Below are 17,119 nucleotides of genomic sequence, written 5' to 3' on the forward strand. Positions count from 1 at the left end.
TTTTAAAATAATCATAGTATATTACACCATCAATGTTTCGAACTTTACGCGATCCCTCTTCAGTCATAACTTTGATTTTTTTGAACGGGAAAGTATATAATGTGACATCTCGTTTAAAACCATTGAAATACTGATTACAGAAAGTATAATACTTGCCCAAAATTTCGATTCAATGCTTTTCAAATGCATTTTTAAATGTATAAATAATTAAGGTAAAATAAGGTGCAAAATATTTTTAGTTTGATAGTATATTCTATATGAAAATAAGCCACAATCCTTAACAGTATTCATTATTCAGGTAGGTACATTACATAGTCCCAAAATCATAATATAAAAGGACAAAAGTGGTCATAAAATAATTGATATCTGCACCTGCTGAACATGTGTCGCAAGCTAAGTAACTGCAAGCAAATTCACGGATTCTTGAAAATTTACTAAACTCGGCTATTGCCAAATCTCTCAGATAATATATCAGGGCAACTGCCAAAAAAAATTTATAATAATAAACTGCAATTAATATTAAAACAAAAAACAAATATTTTATTAGTTCATGTTTTATATAAATTAAAAAATAACAGAAAAATTGGAAAAATTTAAGAATTTTGATTTTTAGGTAGATCAGTCGATTTGACAGGAATTCGGTAGATCTGCCGAAAAATCCGTAATTGTGGCATCACTGGGGTGACTGGGCCTATCCCCCCCTTGAAAACTGAGGCTAGCTACGCCGATGAATAAGAGCCAAAAAAAGCAATAGGGATGTTCACAAAAAATTAAAAAGTCATTTCAAACATGTAAAACGATTAAGAAACACCCTAGGAATAATTGTCCAAAATTTCAACAAAATTGAAAAAGTCTTTCTATAAAAAATCTTTATTAGAAATCTAGCATTATTTTAAATTTCAAGAACGCTTCTTTATTGGCCTGACGTCACTAGTTGCATACCCCAAGCGCGCGCCATTCTCATAGTGTTATTGTTTACCTGTTTGACGTTTCAGGTCATTTTATTTTGTTGTCTTCTTGTTTTATCAGGGTTAAAGTGGAGTTTTATAGTGAATTTGTTTAGTTTAAAGTCGATAGACTGTTTGTAAGAACATATTTTGGGTGGTACAAAAATAAACAAATAAAATGGAAGAAGGTTTTCAGAAAGCCGATTCGTATAAACTACTGACTGTAGTGTAGATGTAACAATGCTGTATGATTTATTGGCATCTTGTAAAAAAATAAATCTACCACAGCTTTACTGAGTATATATTCCATATAATTTTCCATGTCTTCTTTAAGCTAGAAAAATAAATGCTTAAAACTCCACAAAAAAATAGAGAAAGTTGTATGCATGCATTGTATGCATGCATATTGTATACATACATTGGCTGGTTATTACCTTACCTTGGTTAGGTGTATTAAAACTATTTTTATTCTTCTTCGTGTGCCTTGTCCGTTGTGGACGTTGGCTATCATCATGGCAATTTTAATTTCATTTGCTGCGTTTCTGAATAACTCGATCGATTTTTGTCCAAATCATTGGCGTAAGTTTTTAAGTCATGAGTGTCTTTTCTTCCGGGTCCGCGTTTGCTCTCTATTTTACCTTGCGTTATCAGTTGGAGTATACGATATTTATCATGCCTCATGAGATGACCGAAATATTTAAGATTTCGTTTCTTAATTGTAAAAGAGATTTCTTTTTGTTTTCCCATTCGACGCAATACCTGTACGTTGGTGTGGGTCGCCAGGATATTTTGAGGATACGTGGGTACACACACATCTCGAATGCCTCTAGCTTTTTCATTAATGTTTCCATTATTGTCCAGGCCTCTGCGCCATATAGCAAGACCGGAAATAATAACATTTTAGCAGCCGCATTTTTAGTGAAAGAGATATTATGTCGCAATGGGTGAAAATATTTCTCATGCATGTTGTTAAATGTTGCTCTGTCCTTTTCAACTCTAGATCTTATTTCGGTTGTTTTGTATTTCGAGTTGACAACTGTTCCAAGGTAAAAAATATTTTTGGACTTGGGTATTATACATTTTCATTTCAATCAATCTTTTCACTAAATTATTAATGATTTTAATATAATATAAAGTCATACCTACATCCACATGTAGTTATTTCAAGGTTTACTTTTACTGTATGTATTATTAGAATCCCGTTTTTAGGAATATCCCAGTTTAAGGAATACAAATTTGAGGTCCCGAAACTTTTTCATTTACTCCTTAAGGGGGTAGGTGCAAAATCTTGGTCTAATTCTATTTAAATTCATTAATTTTTTTCGAATTCTGAGAAATGCAGAAAGAACAATTACATTATTACCAAGGGCCGAAAGTCTCTGGAAAACTTCTATAGTGTTTATTTTATTAAGTTAGTTCTTTAAGTTAGTTATTTTAAGTTATAGCTGCAACAAACCATTTCTTTTTCTGTTTTAAATTGTCTGGAACGGTCATAAAAATCTTGTCAGAACTGTTTTTTGATGTATTTACACACCCAGGAACAAAACACCACTTATTTGGCTTCATTTTTAATAATCAAGTACGTAAAAAACTGCGCACATTCAAATACACTTCGTAAATAAGTATACAAAACTAGTCGTCGATCAAAGACGTTACGACTGCTGACGTCACAGACCGTAGCCTCGCTGCAGGGTACCGTTTTTCTAGCTTCCAAGAAAATCAACATTATGAACTCATTTATCTTAAAAAATATACATTTTTAAACAGTTTTATGATTGTTAAGTTTTTATATACCTTGTAATCTATTGAATTTAACTATATTTAAAAATTAGTGAACATCCCTATTGCACAGTAGTGTATACAAACTATTACAAACTCCGGAAAATGAACATTCCATTTGACCCTAGGTTGATGGAAGACCGAAAAAATTGGAAGAAAGTTGTACAGTTAGCCAGGACCCACCCAGGGTTTTAGCGCTACGTGATGATGATGATGATGATGTATACAAACTTACATGTGGTGACTGTCCAAAAAATATCTGTTATACTGACAGCAACTCAAACGCATAGCAGAACACAAAAGGGCTTTCAATAATAAAAATACAGATTTGAAGCCAGGGGCGTAGCTACCGCCGTATCAGCCATATCAATTATACGGGGCCCCCGACATTCACGGGCCACAGTGCGGCATTTCGAAACACAATTCCATTCAGAAAATTGAACAAAATATTCTACAATAATTATTTCACTACTAAAACGCTTTGAAACATTTTTTGAAATTGTTTGGTTATCAACATTCTGGTGCAAGGGATTCTTTATCTATGCCTATATATATATATATATATATATATATATATATATATATATATATATATATAAATATATATATATATATATATATATATATATATATATATATATATATATATTGTAATGATATATTATTTTTGATATTTATAATGGATATTATTGTGAAATAGGGTTTTTGTCGCGGTTCTGAAAGAATTAGTTTGTTAAATAGTTTTTTAAATGTTTTTATTATAATCTAAATTGAACATAAAATTGAGTGTTTAAATGTGATAACAAAAAAATAGAAATCTAAATTTGAAAAACAATAACTTTAACTTGAAAAACTTCCTACAATTAAATAAAACAAATTCCAGTACCTTATAATTACTGTCACTGAATGCCTTCTTATTAATATTTTATAAAATTTGAATTGTTGGATGGCTGAAAAATTAATGGATGTAAGACCAGGTCAATTGTCAGTGTCAAAACTGTCAAATAAAATATTTCTTTTCTTTCTTCTCAATTTGAATTCAACTTTCAACTCCAGGGTCAGGAAACAGGATACTATTATTAATATATTGTTTCAAAAATTATTAATATTTACAATTATGGATACTTCACAAATTCTTCATTATATTTCTAATCAATTATCCACACTATGCTGGTTCAAATTCAGGATACATAGTATTTTTATATATTAAAGGATACTTTACCAAATTATAAGTAAGTTTTCTTCAAATATTTATCTAATTTCTTTTCGATTATACCAAATTTATCATGTTTATGCTAAATTATTATATTTTCTGTTAATTTTCAAATCTTTTTCTCTATCAAATTTATAGCTTCATTTCTAATTTCTTGACTGCCTCCTTTTGTCATTGTGACACCTCTTTTTATCAATTTTTTTTTTATTCCAGAACATTCCAAACGAAAAACAAAAAACATTATGACAAATAGAAAACTTCAATTCCTTCTTTTTTTAACATGCTATGTCAAATTAGTATGTCATCCAACATCCTATAGAGTTATTTTTGTTTTATTATTTATTTTAATTGATTTTAAGGCATTTCAGATCGGAATTATTACTTCTGTATAAAATTAACATCTTAAATGTTAAATATTATTATTTTAACCTATAATTATTGTTTGAAATGTCCATTTATCTATTTACATTATCTCAATTATTAAAAAAAAAACAAATATAAGTCCCTACATAAGGTTTTAATAAATTTCTTATGCTAATTTTGAATGTCCTCATATAAATGATATGATCTTTAATAATTTTTATAATATTCTATGGTATATTTTCTATAAATTACATCTATAATCGCCATTTCAGTCCATTTTGGTTTCTAAACACTTTAATCGGATACTACGTTCTCTGATCTTCGACATACTCTGTTTTAGGACATAGTCATATCGTTACAATTACCCCAAAATAATGTTAAAAAAAATTGAATGTAATTAAAATTTTTTCAAACATTAATTTTCCTTTATTCTATGCAAATTCTTAAATCTAATATTAATCTAATAAAATAACTCAAAAAAAATTCATAAACAAACTAATACATTCATCCCATTCATCTGCTATCATCTAATACTCTTTTATGTAAAAAAATGCCTCATGACGTAACACAAATAACCTGACTACTAACTGTCACTCATGGAACATACTGAACATACCTTAAATTTATCTATGTCAAAATTGTCAATGTCAATTCAGATGCCATTTTGTGTTTAGTGTTTACATGTTTACATTTACATTCTAACTACTGTATTTTTATATTTATATCAATGCAAAAATGTGATATTTTAAAACCTATACCATTCTGTGTTTTTTAAACGCTAGACTGTGTCGTTCTTAGCAGTTGGAATTACAAATTTTATACAGAAAATATCTGGCAAACAATGTGATTTATAGTAAGTATTACATACTTTTAAAATGTTGTTCTGAAGCTATTTCCTTGTGGCATTTTTATGATTAATTATTTATATGGGAAATAAGCCACAATTAAAATGAAAAAAATAATTTTATTAACGTTTCGACGCCCAAATCGGGTGCCGTTGTCAAAAACAATATTTTGTATTTTGACAACGGCACCCGATTTGGGCGTCGAAACGTTAATAAAATTATTTTTTTCATTTTAATTGTGGCTTATTTCCCATATAAATACTTTTAAAAGTTATTCAGTCTCATCATGATAATATTTGAAAATATCATTAATGTGGAATATGCCTCTAATTTTATTATCTGCATCCATCAACACATAACTATTTATTGCATTCTGATTTGCTATGATATAAGGGCCTTCAAATAAGGGTTGAAATTTTTTACATAGATTTTCTCTCAAATTTCCTCTTCTGAGATTTCTGACTAGTACTTGTTCTCCTCTTTGAAATGTTATTGGTTTCTTTATTTTTTCGATTATGTTTTCTCACATATTTTTCAGCTTTCCTCATGATTCTTTGATTTACTTTTTGTAACACTGCTTCATACTTATCTTTATTATATTCACTAATCCATTTTCTGTTTCCTATATGTCCAAACATTAAATATTCTGGTATTTCTTCGGTATTTAAATTATGGGTATTATTTAAAAAATATTCTACTTCATGTACATGCTGCTCCCAAGTTAGATGATTTTCATAACATACAATCCTTAAATATTTAACTACTTCTTTAATATATCTTTCTGCTGGGTTTGCCTGTGGATGCCTTATACTTGTAAAATGCATCTTGATACCCTTTTTCTCACAAAATGTTCGAAGATTTTGGTTGTTAAAATAGGTAGCGTTATCAATGATACAATTTCTAAATGGTCCTATTTCTTCAGAAAATTGATTAATATATATCTTTAATGTTTTAACATTTGTTCTTGAGCATGGATATAGCTTAATAAATTTTGTATATAAATCAACTATCACTAGTATATGCTTTTTTCCTGTCGGACTGGGAATTAAATTTGAAATAAAATCCATGGAAACTGTGTTTAGTTTTTCATATGAAACATTAGACTTATATGTGTTTTTATTTTTGAAATTCTTTTCTTTATTTAATTGACATACATGGCACTGTGTAGTGATTTCTTTTGCTATGCTCAGATCATTCTTTGTAAAATAATTATCCCTAAAGAGCATCCAAAGATTTCTTGATCCTATATGCATGTAATTGTTATGTAAATCTTTCATTATTTCCTTGGTCAAACTTCTACTGATTACATATACTTCTATTCCATTGATTATTTTATAATACACCCCATCTTTACTAAGTTGCTTTTCCTTTTCCTCAAGATTGATTTGATCTCTCATTATCTGTTCGTTAGAGTATAACCCTGTGCTTTCTACTAATTGATTTATTCCAACTTTTAGTGTTCTTTGTCCATTTTGTGGTGTATTTTCTAACCTTGACAAAGCATCTGCCACTATGTTTGATTTTCCTGAAATGTATTTGATTTCAAAACTATATTCACTTAGTAGTAGGCTCCAACGGTGGACTCGACAGTTTCCATATTTGTTTTTTAATATAGATGTTAATGCTTGATGATCTGTTTCGATGGTAAAATCATTACCCAATAAATAAAATCTTAATTTTGTGACAGAGTGTATGATACTTGCTAATTCTAATTCTGATACTGAGTACCCCTTTTCGTGTGGCTTTGTAATTCTTGAAATAAATTGTATCGGGTAATCTACTCCATTATATGTTTGTAATAATACCCCCGATAATCTCTCAATTGATGCATCTGTTCTTAACGTGAATGGTTTTGTATAATCAGGATGGTATACTTGTAAATTTGTCAGAAAAATATTTTTTATTTCTTGGAATGCTTGTTCTCTCCTCTCGTTCCATTTCCATCGTACATCTTTTCTTAATAGTTCAAGTAATGGAATTTCTTTTTTACTTAGGTCTGGTATCATCCTTTTATAATAACTAACTATACCAATAAATCCTCTTAAAGTTCTTAAATTGTGTGGTGTTTTATATTCTTGAATAACCTGTATTCGTTCTGGATCCATCTCTATTCCTTTAGTGTTAAGTTTATATCCTAGATATATTACTTCTTTTTGAAAAAATTTACATTTTTCTTGATTTATTTTTAGTCCAACTTCATCTAATCTGTCAATTATAATTTTTAGGTGTTTTTCGTGATCCTCAGCCGTTTTAGAAAAAAATAATATATCATCAATGTAGTGAATTACAAAATGTTCATATTGATCCAAGATATCATGAAGACATCTACATAAAGCACTGCAAGATGATTGAAGTCCAAATGGTACTACTTTGAACTGATAGACAACTCCATCTATCTGAAATCCTGTATACTGTCTACTTTTCCTTTCTAGGGGAATTAACCAGAAACTATGCCGCAAATCGATTTTTGTGAAAAAAGACATTCCTGTAATTCTTCCTAATATTCCATCTATACTCATTGGTGCTTCAAATTGCTTTTCGGTCATATTGTTAATATTCCTTGCATCTAGACATAATCTGATTTCACCTGATGTTTTACGTACCACTACTATTGGGTTTATAAAACATGTATCTGCATTTTCAATGATGCCATCTTTTAGCATGTTCTTAATTTCTCTGTTTACTTCTTCTCTATATTTATATGGTATTGGGTATGATTTTATTTTAAAGTCTTTTTCTTCCTTAACCTTTATACTATGGGTATCATTTTGTGCAATTCTATTTTCTTTATTGATAAGCCCCTTGTGTTGCCGCAATATGGAAACGACTATTAATTTATATTGTTCAGGGCAACTTAAACTTTCTATAACTTCTTCTTTACAAATAAAATTATTTTTCATTATAAAATCATTAGTCCTTCCTTCCAATTTTACGCACTCCGCTCCGTAGGCATCCTTCTGCTCAAATTTACTATTCCTTAAATATTCATTATAATTATTATTCTTTTTAATATTATTGGACATTTCCCTATCATAATACATTTTCTCTTCATCAACATAATTATTTTCTTGTAATATTCTACCATCAACTCTTATTCTTTGTTCCACCTCTTCTCTCTCCATAAACCCTATTTTTTTCCCTTCCAAAGTTACCGTTTTTTCTTCAAAATCTATCTTTACTTTATTCTTTTCCAGTTCGTCATTTCCCATTAAAATGTCAACACATAAGTCCTTGACAATAAATCCTTGCATACTAATTTGTTTATTAAGAATATCAATTTTAAAATTAACCAGTTTATTAATTTCTCCCAGCTTCTTATTATTTGCACCTATTATTTTAATTTTTGCAATCTTGATTATATCTGTTAATTTTAATGTATTAAAAATAAAATTTTCCGAGACTAGAGTACTTTCTGAACCAGTATCAATCATAACCTTAATCATGTTATTTTGGGCCATAGCATTTATATAAATTAAATTAATAGATTAAAAATTTTTATATTCATCTAAAGAAATAAATTCCGAAGGTTTTTCATAATGACAATGGCCCAACTTGAAATTCAGAAAGTCCTCTACATAAAATTTGGATTATTAGGATTGTCAGATTGTGTCTGATCATTTGGATCTAATTCTCGATGTCTTTCACTGCTTTCACTTCTACTATTCATATTTTCTTGCCATGTACTATTCCGTTGACTGTCTTCGCAGCTCTGACCCCTTACATAATTTACCTGTCTGTTGTAATTATATCTTTGTGCATTTCTCCTGGTGTTAAAATCTTGCCTATTATAATTATTATTATTATTAAAATTCTCTCTATTACCTTGTCTCTCTTGTCTATTATCATTAGTATTATTATTAAAATTCTCTCTATTACCTTGTCTCTCATAACTAGTATTATTGTTGTTATTAAAATTTTGAGAATTACTACCATACCTATTATTGTTATATGATTGTCTATTTTTACTATTATTACTTGTAATATAACCTCTTTGTACTCTTTGAATAAAGTTAATAAAACTGTCTACTGTTTGAATGTTTTGTACTGTGACTGTTTGCACAACGTCCGCATCAAAGTGTCTAGAAACGTTCAAAACTGTTTCGTCTTCTCTAAGTGGTGGTTCTAAATATTTTGCAACAGTTATTAATTTTAAAGCATAATCTACCGTATTTAAACTTAAATTGCGATTATACTTTCCAAAATATAAAACTTCCCTAAATCTAGCTTGTTCTAATTCACCCCAATAATAATTTAAGAATTTATTTTCAAATGTTTGCAGATTATCTAAATCGTTTTCAATGCTGGCAAACCAGGTTGCTGCATTGTCACTTAATGTCATTCTAATATAATCTTTTATATCATTAATATTATTCACTGATCTTAATTTATGTTTTAAACTATTTATGTATACTCTAGGATGTAAATTTTTTATGTTACCAGAGAATTTTATACCTGTCTCATTTGTTAAATTCAAGTAAGGTCTCCCTATGTCTCTTATTTGTGAAATTTCTTCTATTCTCTGTTCTACATTCCTTATTTGATGGTTGTTTGTTTGGATATTTTGTAGCATATCATCTAATTTTTCTTCAGTTTTTCTCCTTTCTTCGTAAATTTTTGCTTCTAAGTTATATTTTTGGATTTCTATGTTCCGTTCCATATCTATATTATTATCTTTAATAATCATATTTATTTCTTTCCTTTCATTTTCCATTATTTTCTTGTAGTCATTACGTATATCTTTTATTTCACTTGCTAATTTTTTCTCTAAAGCATCAAATTTTTCATCCATCTGTTTTTCTAATCGTTTCACAATTTTAGCATTATTTTCTTCCATTTTTCTGGAATTCTCTTCCAATTTTTGTTCCATTTTTTTCATATCTTCTTTGATTTCTTTAGACTTCTCTTCCAGTTTTTTGTTGATCTGCATCATTAAAGACATCAGTGCTGTCATATTGACATTTTCCTCTCGTTCTTGTGTTATTCCTGTTGTCTCTTGTAGAACTTGAGCTACACTCTGCTCTTGTTCCGCCTGCTGAGTTTCTCCGTCCACTTCCACATCTTCTTCGTTCTTTTTGTTTCTTAAACCTTTCCTTCCTTGAGACATTTTTGAGATCTTACTTGTTAAAATCCAATTTAAAATAAAATATAAAATTGATTCTAATCAAAATTATTTCAATTATATGAGAGCATTTATTTTAACAAACTAATTCTTTTAATTAGGAGGCCCCACGTTGGGCGCCAAATTTGTAATGATATATTATTTTTGATATTTATAATGGATATTATTGTGAAATAGGGTTTTTGTCGCGGTTCTGAAAGAATTAGTTTGTTAAATAGTTTTTTAAATGTTTTTATTATAATCTAAATTGAACATAAAATTGAATGTTTAAATGTGATAACAAAAAAAATAGAAATCTAAATTTGAAAAACAATAACTTTAACTTGAAAAACTTCCTACAATTAAATAAAACAAATTCCAGTACCTTATAATTACTGTCACTGAATGCCTTCTTATTAATATTTTATAAAATTTGAATTGTTGGATGGCTGAAAAATTAATGGATGTAAGACCAGGTCAATTGTCAGTGTCAAAACTGCCAAATAAAATATTTCTTTTCTTTTTTCTCAATTTGAATTCAACTTTCAACTCCAGGATCAGGAAACAGGATACTATTATTAATATATTGTTTCAAAAATTATTAATATTTACAATTATGGATACTTCACAAATTCTTCTTTATATTTCTAATAAATTATCCACACTATGCTGGTTCAAATTCAGGATACATAGTATTTTTATATATTAAAGGATACTTTACCAAATTATAAGTAAGTTTTCTTCAAATATTTATCTAATTTCTTTTCGATTATACCAAATTTATCATGTTTATGCTAAATTATTATATATTCTGTTAATTTTCAAATCTTTTTCTCTATCAAATTTATAGCTTCATTTCTAATTTCTTGACTGCCTCCTTTTGTCATTGTGACACCTCTTTTTATCAAATTTTTTTTATTCCAGAACATTCCAAACGAAAAACAAAAAACATTATGACAAATAGAAAACTTCAATTCCTTCTTTTTTTAACATGCTATGTCAAATTAGTATGTCATCCACCATCCTATAGAGTTATTTTTGTTTTATTATTTATTTTAATTGATTTTAAGGCATTTCAGATCGGAATTATTACTTCTGTATAAAATTAACATCTTAAATGTTAAATATTATTATTTTAACCTATAATTATTGTTTGAAATGTCCATTTATCTATTTACATTATCTCAATTATTAAAAAAAAAAACAAATATAAGTCCCTACATAAGGTTTTAATAAATTTCTTATGCTAATTTTGAATGTCCTCATATAAATGATATGATCTTTAATAATTTTTATACTATTCTATGGTATATTTTCTATAAATTACATCTATAATCGCCATTTCAGTCCATTTTGGTTTCTAAACACTTTAATCGGATACTACGTTCTCTGATCTTCGACATACTCTGTTTTAGGACATAGTCATATCGTTACAATATATATATATATAAAAATGGGGTTGAAGTTTATTGGGTATATATATATATATATCATATTTATATATTTTCTATTCTCCGCCCCATAAGAACAGAGCTTTTTTGTTTTCAAGCTACCTTTCATTGTCAATTCCGTTGGCTGTGTGTGCAGTTGCAATTTTTGTAATCGCTTTATCTTTGAATATTTGAAACAGTAAGTATTGTGTGGATATATTTTCATGTATTCTATTCTTTTTCTATATTGTGTTTATGTATATCTACATTTCTCCAAGAAATTAACGCACCACCTTAAAAATTGGTCACTTTTAATGTCTCATATTTCCTAAACCTGTTGTCCGATTTCAGTGATTTTTTTAATATGTTATGGCCGTGTTCTTGAACAATCTCGCTGTAAAATTGTTGCTAGACAGGTAAATTGTCATTATATACCGGCTGTAAGTATACAAAAAAACTGTGATTTTGTCTTAACGTTCGCATCATTCTGTGGAATATTATAGCATTTATAAAATACTGAAATTAAAACCTAACTATAGTATAATGTTTTCTTAATATTCTGTTGTTTTATTCATTCGGTTATGTAGGATAATAAAAAAGTTATGTAATACTAGGTTTTTTCTAACACAACGAGAACCGTCATGTAACGATCACGTTACTACAAAATAATGCGTTCCATGCGTTCTGTGTCTGTATATCATGCGTTCCATGGGATATTTTGTTTACTGCGCAGGACGGTGATCGTTACATGGACGGTTTTTCGTTGTGTTGGAACAAACCTACTTTAACAACTAGTCTTATTTTTCATCAATAGGTACATGGTGTTTTTAAATAAGTATGGCAAACTTTAAGGGTTAATTCTGCATGAAAAAAGAATGACAGTTTGCTTTCTAAACGTATGTTCATAAATGCTTCGTTTCCGAGAAAGGGGGTGTTAATATTTTTCATACAAACTGATGATTTTTTTATTGCTCTAAAACTTGTTGATATGTGCAAATGAAAGTTGGTGGTATTTAATATTCACCATTTGCGCGCATACGTGTCATATTACCCGTATGCGCGCCAATGGTGAATATTAAATTCCTAATTGTATAACAAAAATGCTCAATAACTACCTCTTAAAACCCACCAAAATTCATATGCATATTTTAACCGGTTTTAGGGCAATAAAACAAGACTAGTTAAAGTAAATAATGTTTTTATTATCCAACATAAGCGAATGAATAAAAAAAAACAGAATGTTAAAAAAACATGAGGCTATATTATGTAGGTGACGCGAACTTTGAGAAAAAATCAAAGTTTGATTGGTACACCCGGTATACAATGACAATTTACATGTCTAGCAACAGTATTATTACAGCGACATTGTTAAAGAAAAATGCTATAACATATTAAAAATTCACTTAAATCGTACAACAGGTGTTATAAAATTCGAGACCTAAAAAATGACCTATTTTTAAGGTGGTGGGTACGTTAATTTCTTGCGAGAAGTGCATTTGCCGGCCGCTCGCCGTTTGTGCTCGCAGCACGGTGTTTTTTTCTTTGTTTAAGCTCATTTTCAATGTCCAGTCATCCTTGCATTAAAAAAACTGAATCTGTTTTCAAACAATGAGTCTCGAAAATTCAAATCTATTTTTCGACTTTTATTTATTAGAGTTTATTAGGTTTATTATTATTATCTAAGTATATTTGGGTGTCATACGTAGAACTTATTAGTTGCTAAGGTTGTATTATGTAATTTGCAATTTATTTAAATTTTGCAATAAATTGTTTTGTTTTATTTCATTATGTTTTCTTTTGTATCTACTAATATCAACGATTTATGCAATTTCATTAAACTGTATTTGTTATTGATTTTTTCCGACTTTTTGTCAGCTTTGTCCATAAGATTGTAAAATTTTCAGTGACAATAAAACATATTTCTATTCTATTCTATTTTTACTTTTTTTGTCGTGGGGGAAGAGGGCCCCGCGACTAACTTTGATATGGGGCCCCCGTGCAGCTAGCTACGCCAGTGTTTGAAGCACGAATTTCACCTTCTAGATTAGGGGTTCCCAAACTTTTTTGTACCACGCCCCCTTTTGTTGAAATAAAGCTTCTCGCCCCCCCTATTTACAATTGTATGCGCCTAAATAGGAACAAAACAAAAACAATTAAGTATTAGCTTGAAAACAAAACATTTATTTATTCTGCCATAAGATACAACAATATCAGTTTCCACAAAATACAAAAATTATTAATAAAAGAAAAACAGATTGGGTTGGTTGTGAGATGGATGTGCTTGCATTTTATTTACTAGTATGCCTATTCGTGGCTGAGTTTTAGTAAGTGCACAACACAAGTCACTAGCAACATCAAGTCTATTTCGATACTTTGTTTTAATGGCCACAAGTGTTGAAAATCGCACAAAAAGTTACTTGAAAATGGCAAATATAAATGAAAAGCTTCCCGTGATACACTAATATACACTTTGAAATATTTTAACCAAAATGAAGGTTTGTCCATTATAACAAAATATTTGGCAGAGGAATCATGCAAAAAATTATTTGGACATATTTGCAAAGCATCTTCTTGAAGTGATTCAGGCAGGGAGTCTATGTTGACATGGAATGGATCAGTTGACATTCTGTAAATAAAATTGTTACACGTGTTTGGGAAGTATTTCTGGAACTCTTCAATTAGGCTCTCCAAATGGTTTGATTTTTTCAGTTCGTAATATACCATAATTAATAACTTATAATAAGATTATATTAATATGCAAAAATCTGTGGCAAATGGACTAGTTTCCATGCCAAACATCACCATCATCATCATCATCAAATGGTTTGATATTTGGATTTTCAAAATTGATCCTTCATAAATGTCCTTGAAGCGTGCTTCTTCTGAGACTGGCTCTACTTTAGAGAAATTTGAATAATTTCAGGGGTTTCCTGATATTTTACGCCTCCAAAGTTGAGTTACTAAGCCTCCATCACAATGAGTAACTACTATATTTAAGTCTCCACCCTGCAGTTTCAGGTTAAGGTTGTTATAGCGATATCTATCAACAACGAGTCAAATATATCTGACAAATAAGCCAATATTACTTGGGTACAATGATTTATGAAGGCCATGTTTAGCTCATTTTGCTTTTGATGTTCCAAGGTGATTACTTCATCTCAAAGGTCAAATAATCTTGCCAACATGTTTCCTTGTAAGAGCCATCGTACTTTTGTATGAAGTAGCAGTGTTTTGTGATCACTTTCTAAATCTTCACAAAGAGTTTTAAACAGTCGAGTATTCAACGCACTGTTTTTTTATGTACTCCACTAATTTAATACACAACTTTAAGGCAGCCATAACTTCATTTGGAAGGGTTTTTGTTGCCATGGCTTGTCGATGTATAAAACAATATATTCCAATCACATCATCATTTTTCTCTATTACGAATAATTGCAAGTAACCTGAGCGAAAACCAAGCATTGAAGGTGCGCCATCTGTACATAAACTGATCAGTTTTTGCCAAAAAACTCTCTGTTTTCATAACATTAATAGCTTTTGTCGTGGTCTCCAGTCTCCAACTCTGTAGAAAAGATTAGCTCGCCTTTCATTCTTTCGTTTTGAATATACCGAACATAAAAAATTAACTGATAACATTGTGCTATGTCAGTACTCTCGTCTAGCTGAATAGCAAAAAATGGCGATTATTTTACTGCATCAACTACATGGTTTTGTATGTCCTCGGCCATATCATCAATGCGGCGTTTCACAGTGTTGTCAAAAAGAGGTATTTGAGATAACTTTTGCTTACTCTGCGTTACCAGACACAGTTTAATAAGTGGTTAATTTTGAATTTTAGAAAAATAACTAAATTTAATTTAATGTTCAACTTGTCTCGCGCCCAACCCTGGGGGGCGCCCCCCCTGTTTGGGAACCCCTGTCTAGATCATCATCATTGTGTTAGTGGCGAGTTTCAAATTCTCGATTTCAAAATAAAGAGCTTAAGCTATCTTTATCAGAATCCGTAAATATTAATAAATTAAAAAGTACAGATATCCTCAACCTATTCATTACATCTTCTAACTAAAAAAAAATAAAATTTTTCTCAAATTACTTTATTTATTACAGATATAATAAATATAGTGCGTTCAACGATTTACCACTCTCTACTAAAGTTTGCCCAATTTTTTTGCAAAGATCATTGCGTATACGAGTATCGTATTTTCACGTATTCACTCTATATTTATAATTTAATTACTTCAAATTACCAAAAAAAAATGGATATATGTATATGTTGAAAAAAACTTTTTTTCACACTCCCTGTACATTAAATTGAAAGGTAAAACCTTAAAAATAATGTCCAACATAAATTATCGATAACTAGACAATACAAACAATGTTTAACAACTTTTTTTTTGATTTTAGTACACAAAATCAATAAAACTGCAAAAATCAAGGTTTAAGATTTACTCTTTGTTTGTGGTTCAGATAGTTTTCATCTAGTGTAGCTGTAAAATGAGTGATTTTAATGTATGTGTTAAAAACATTACATCAGGTAAGTGAGATTGCTAATAAATTTTGTTTTTATTAGCTTAAAAAATTGTTAGAATTTATCTAGGCCATTAAGTAAATGATCATTTTGGAGTGTAATTTTCCTTGCCACGAGGAAATTCTGATTGAAAATTGAATTTGGGATCCACTTGAATCGCTTATTTATGAGTTAGCCCAATAAATGACCATTTTGGTGTGTAATTTCCAGGGGCAACTCCGAATTGCATGAAAATTTGGATTTAGGTTCTACTTACCCTCCACTTCAAAGTTGAATTTGTGCCGTTTGTTGCTTTTACTTGAAGGGTGGCATTTACCCCTTCTCCGGGGGTGAAAAACGCGTGTTTAAAATAAGGTCGGAAATTGATAAATTGATTTATTTAGCACCTTTTGTTCTATAAAGTTTTTTAAGTAAGTCAATACTTTTTGAGTTATTCGCGATTTAAAATGTTGATTTTTTGACAAAAAAACTACCTTTTCAGACCGTTTTTCCCAAATAACTCAAAAAGTAAATATTTTATCGAAAAAAATATTTTTAGCAAAATTGTAGCCTATAAAAAAACGAAAAAAAATGGTGTACCAGTAAAGTCTACAAAATGAACAGAAGCAAAGTTGTAGCTCATGAAAAATACGTTCTTATTCGTCTAATTCCAAATCGAATAAATCAGCGCGAAATCACCGAAGAAAGAAGCGTTTTTCGGGAAAACCTTATTAACATTTGTAATTAATTATTTATATGGGAAATAAGCCACAATTAAAATGAAAAAAATAATTTTATTAACGTTTCGACGCCCAAATCGGGTGCCGTTGTCAAAATACAAAATATTACTAAAATAAACTAAAGTGTTGTTGCTAAGCAAAAAAATTCTTCTAATAATTTATTTAATCTCACTCATTTATATTGGCAATTCAGACAT

At 29.4% G+C, this 17,119-nt stretch overlaps 3 protein-coding genes across 5 annotated transcripts in view; 2 read left to right on the top strand and 1 right to left on the bottom strand.

Moving 5' to 3' along the window:
- Window positions 1–17,119, top strand: part of LOC126882338 (uncharacterized) — a 380,011-nt gene that overhangs the window by 350,204 nt on the left and 12,688 nt on the right. The window lies entirely within an intron of this gene.
- LOC126882678 (GATA zinc finger domain-containing protein 4-like) lies at window positions 8,719–9,804 on the bottom strand. Its single transcript, XM_050647652.1, has one exon. It carries the CDS (start codon window positions 9,802–9,804, stop codon window positions 8,719–8,721), a length of 1,086 nt encoding a protein of 361 aa, XP_050503609.1.
- The window catches only part of LOC126882331 (cytochrome P450 4C1-like), a 214,924-nt gene continuing 213,884 nt past the window's right edge, over window positions 16,080–17,119 (top strand). For both annotated transcript variants that reach the window (XM_050647206.1, XM_050647207.1), the window contains exon 1: window positions 16,080–16,209. In XM_050647206.1, the coding sequence (XP_050503163.1) occupies window positions 16,170–16,209 (40 nt within the window). In that variant the 5' untranslated portion in view covers window positions 16,080–16,169. The remainder of the gene's footprint in view (window positions 16,210–17,119) is intronic.

Source organism: Diabrotica virgifera, chromosome 3, assembly GCF_917563875.1.
Source record: "Diabrotica virgifera virgifera chromosome 3, PGI_DIABVI_V3a".
In the NCBI taxonomy this organism is placed as follows: domain Eukaryota; kingdom Metazoa; phylum Arthropoda; class Insecta; order Coleoptera; family Chrysomelidae; genus Diabrotica; species Diabrotica virgifera.

Coding starts and splice junctions, on each gene's coding strand:
- LOC126882678 (XM_050647652.1), bottom strand. CDS start 9,804: ATGGAACGGAACATAGAAATCCAAAAATATAACTTAGAAGCAAAAATT.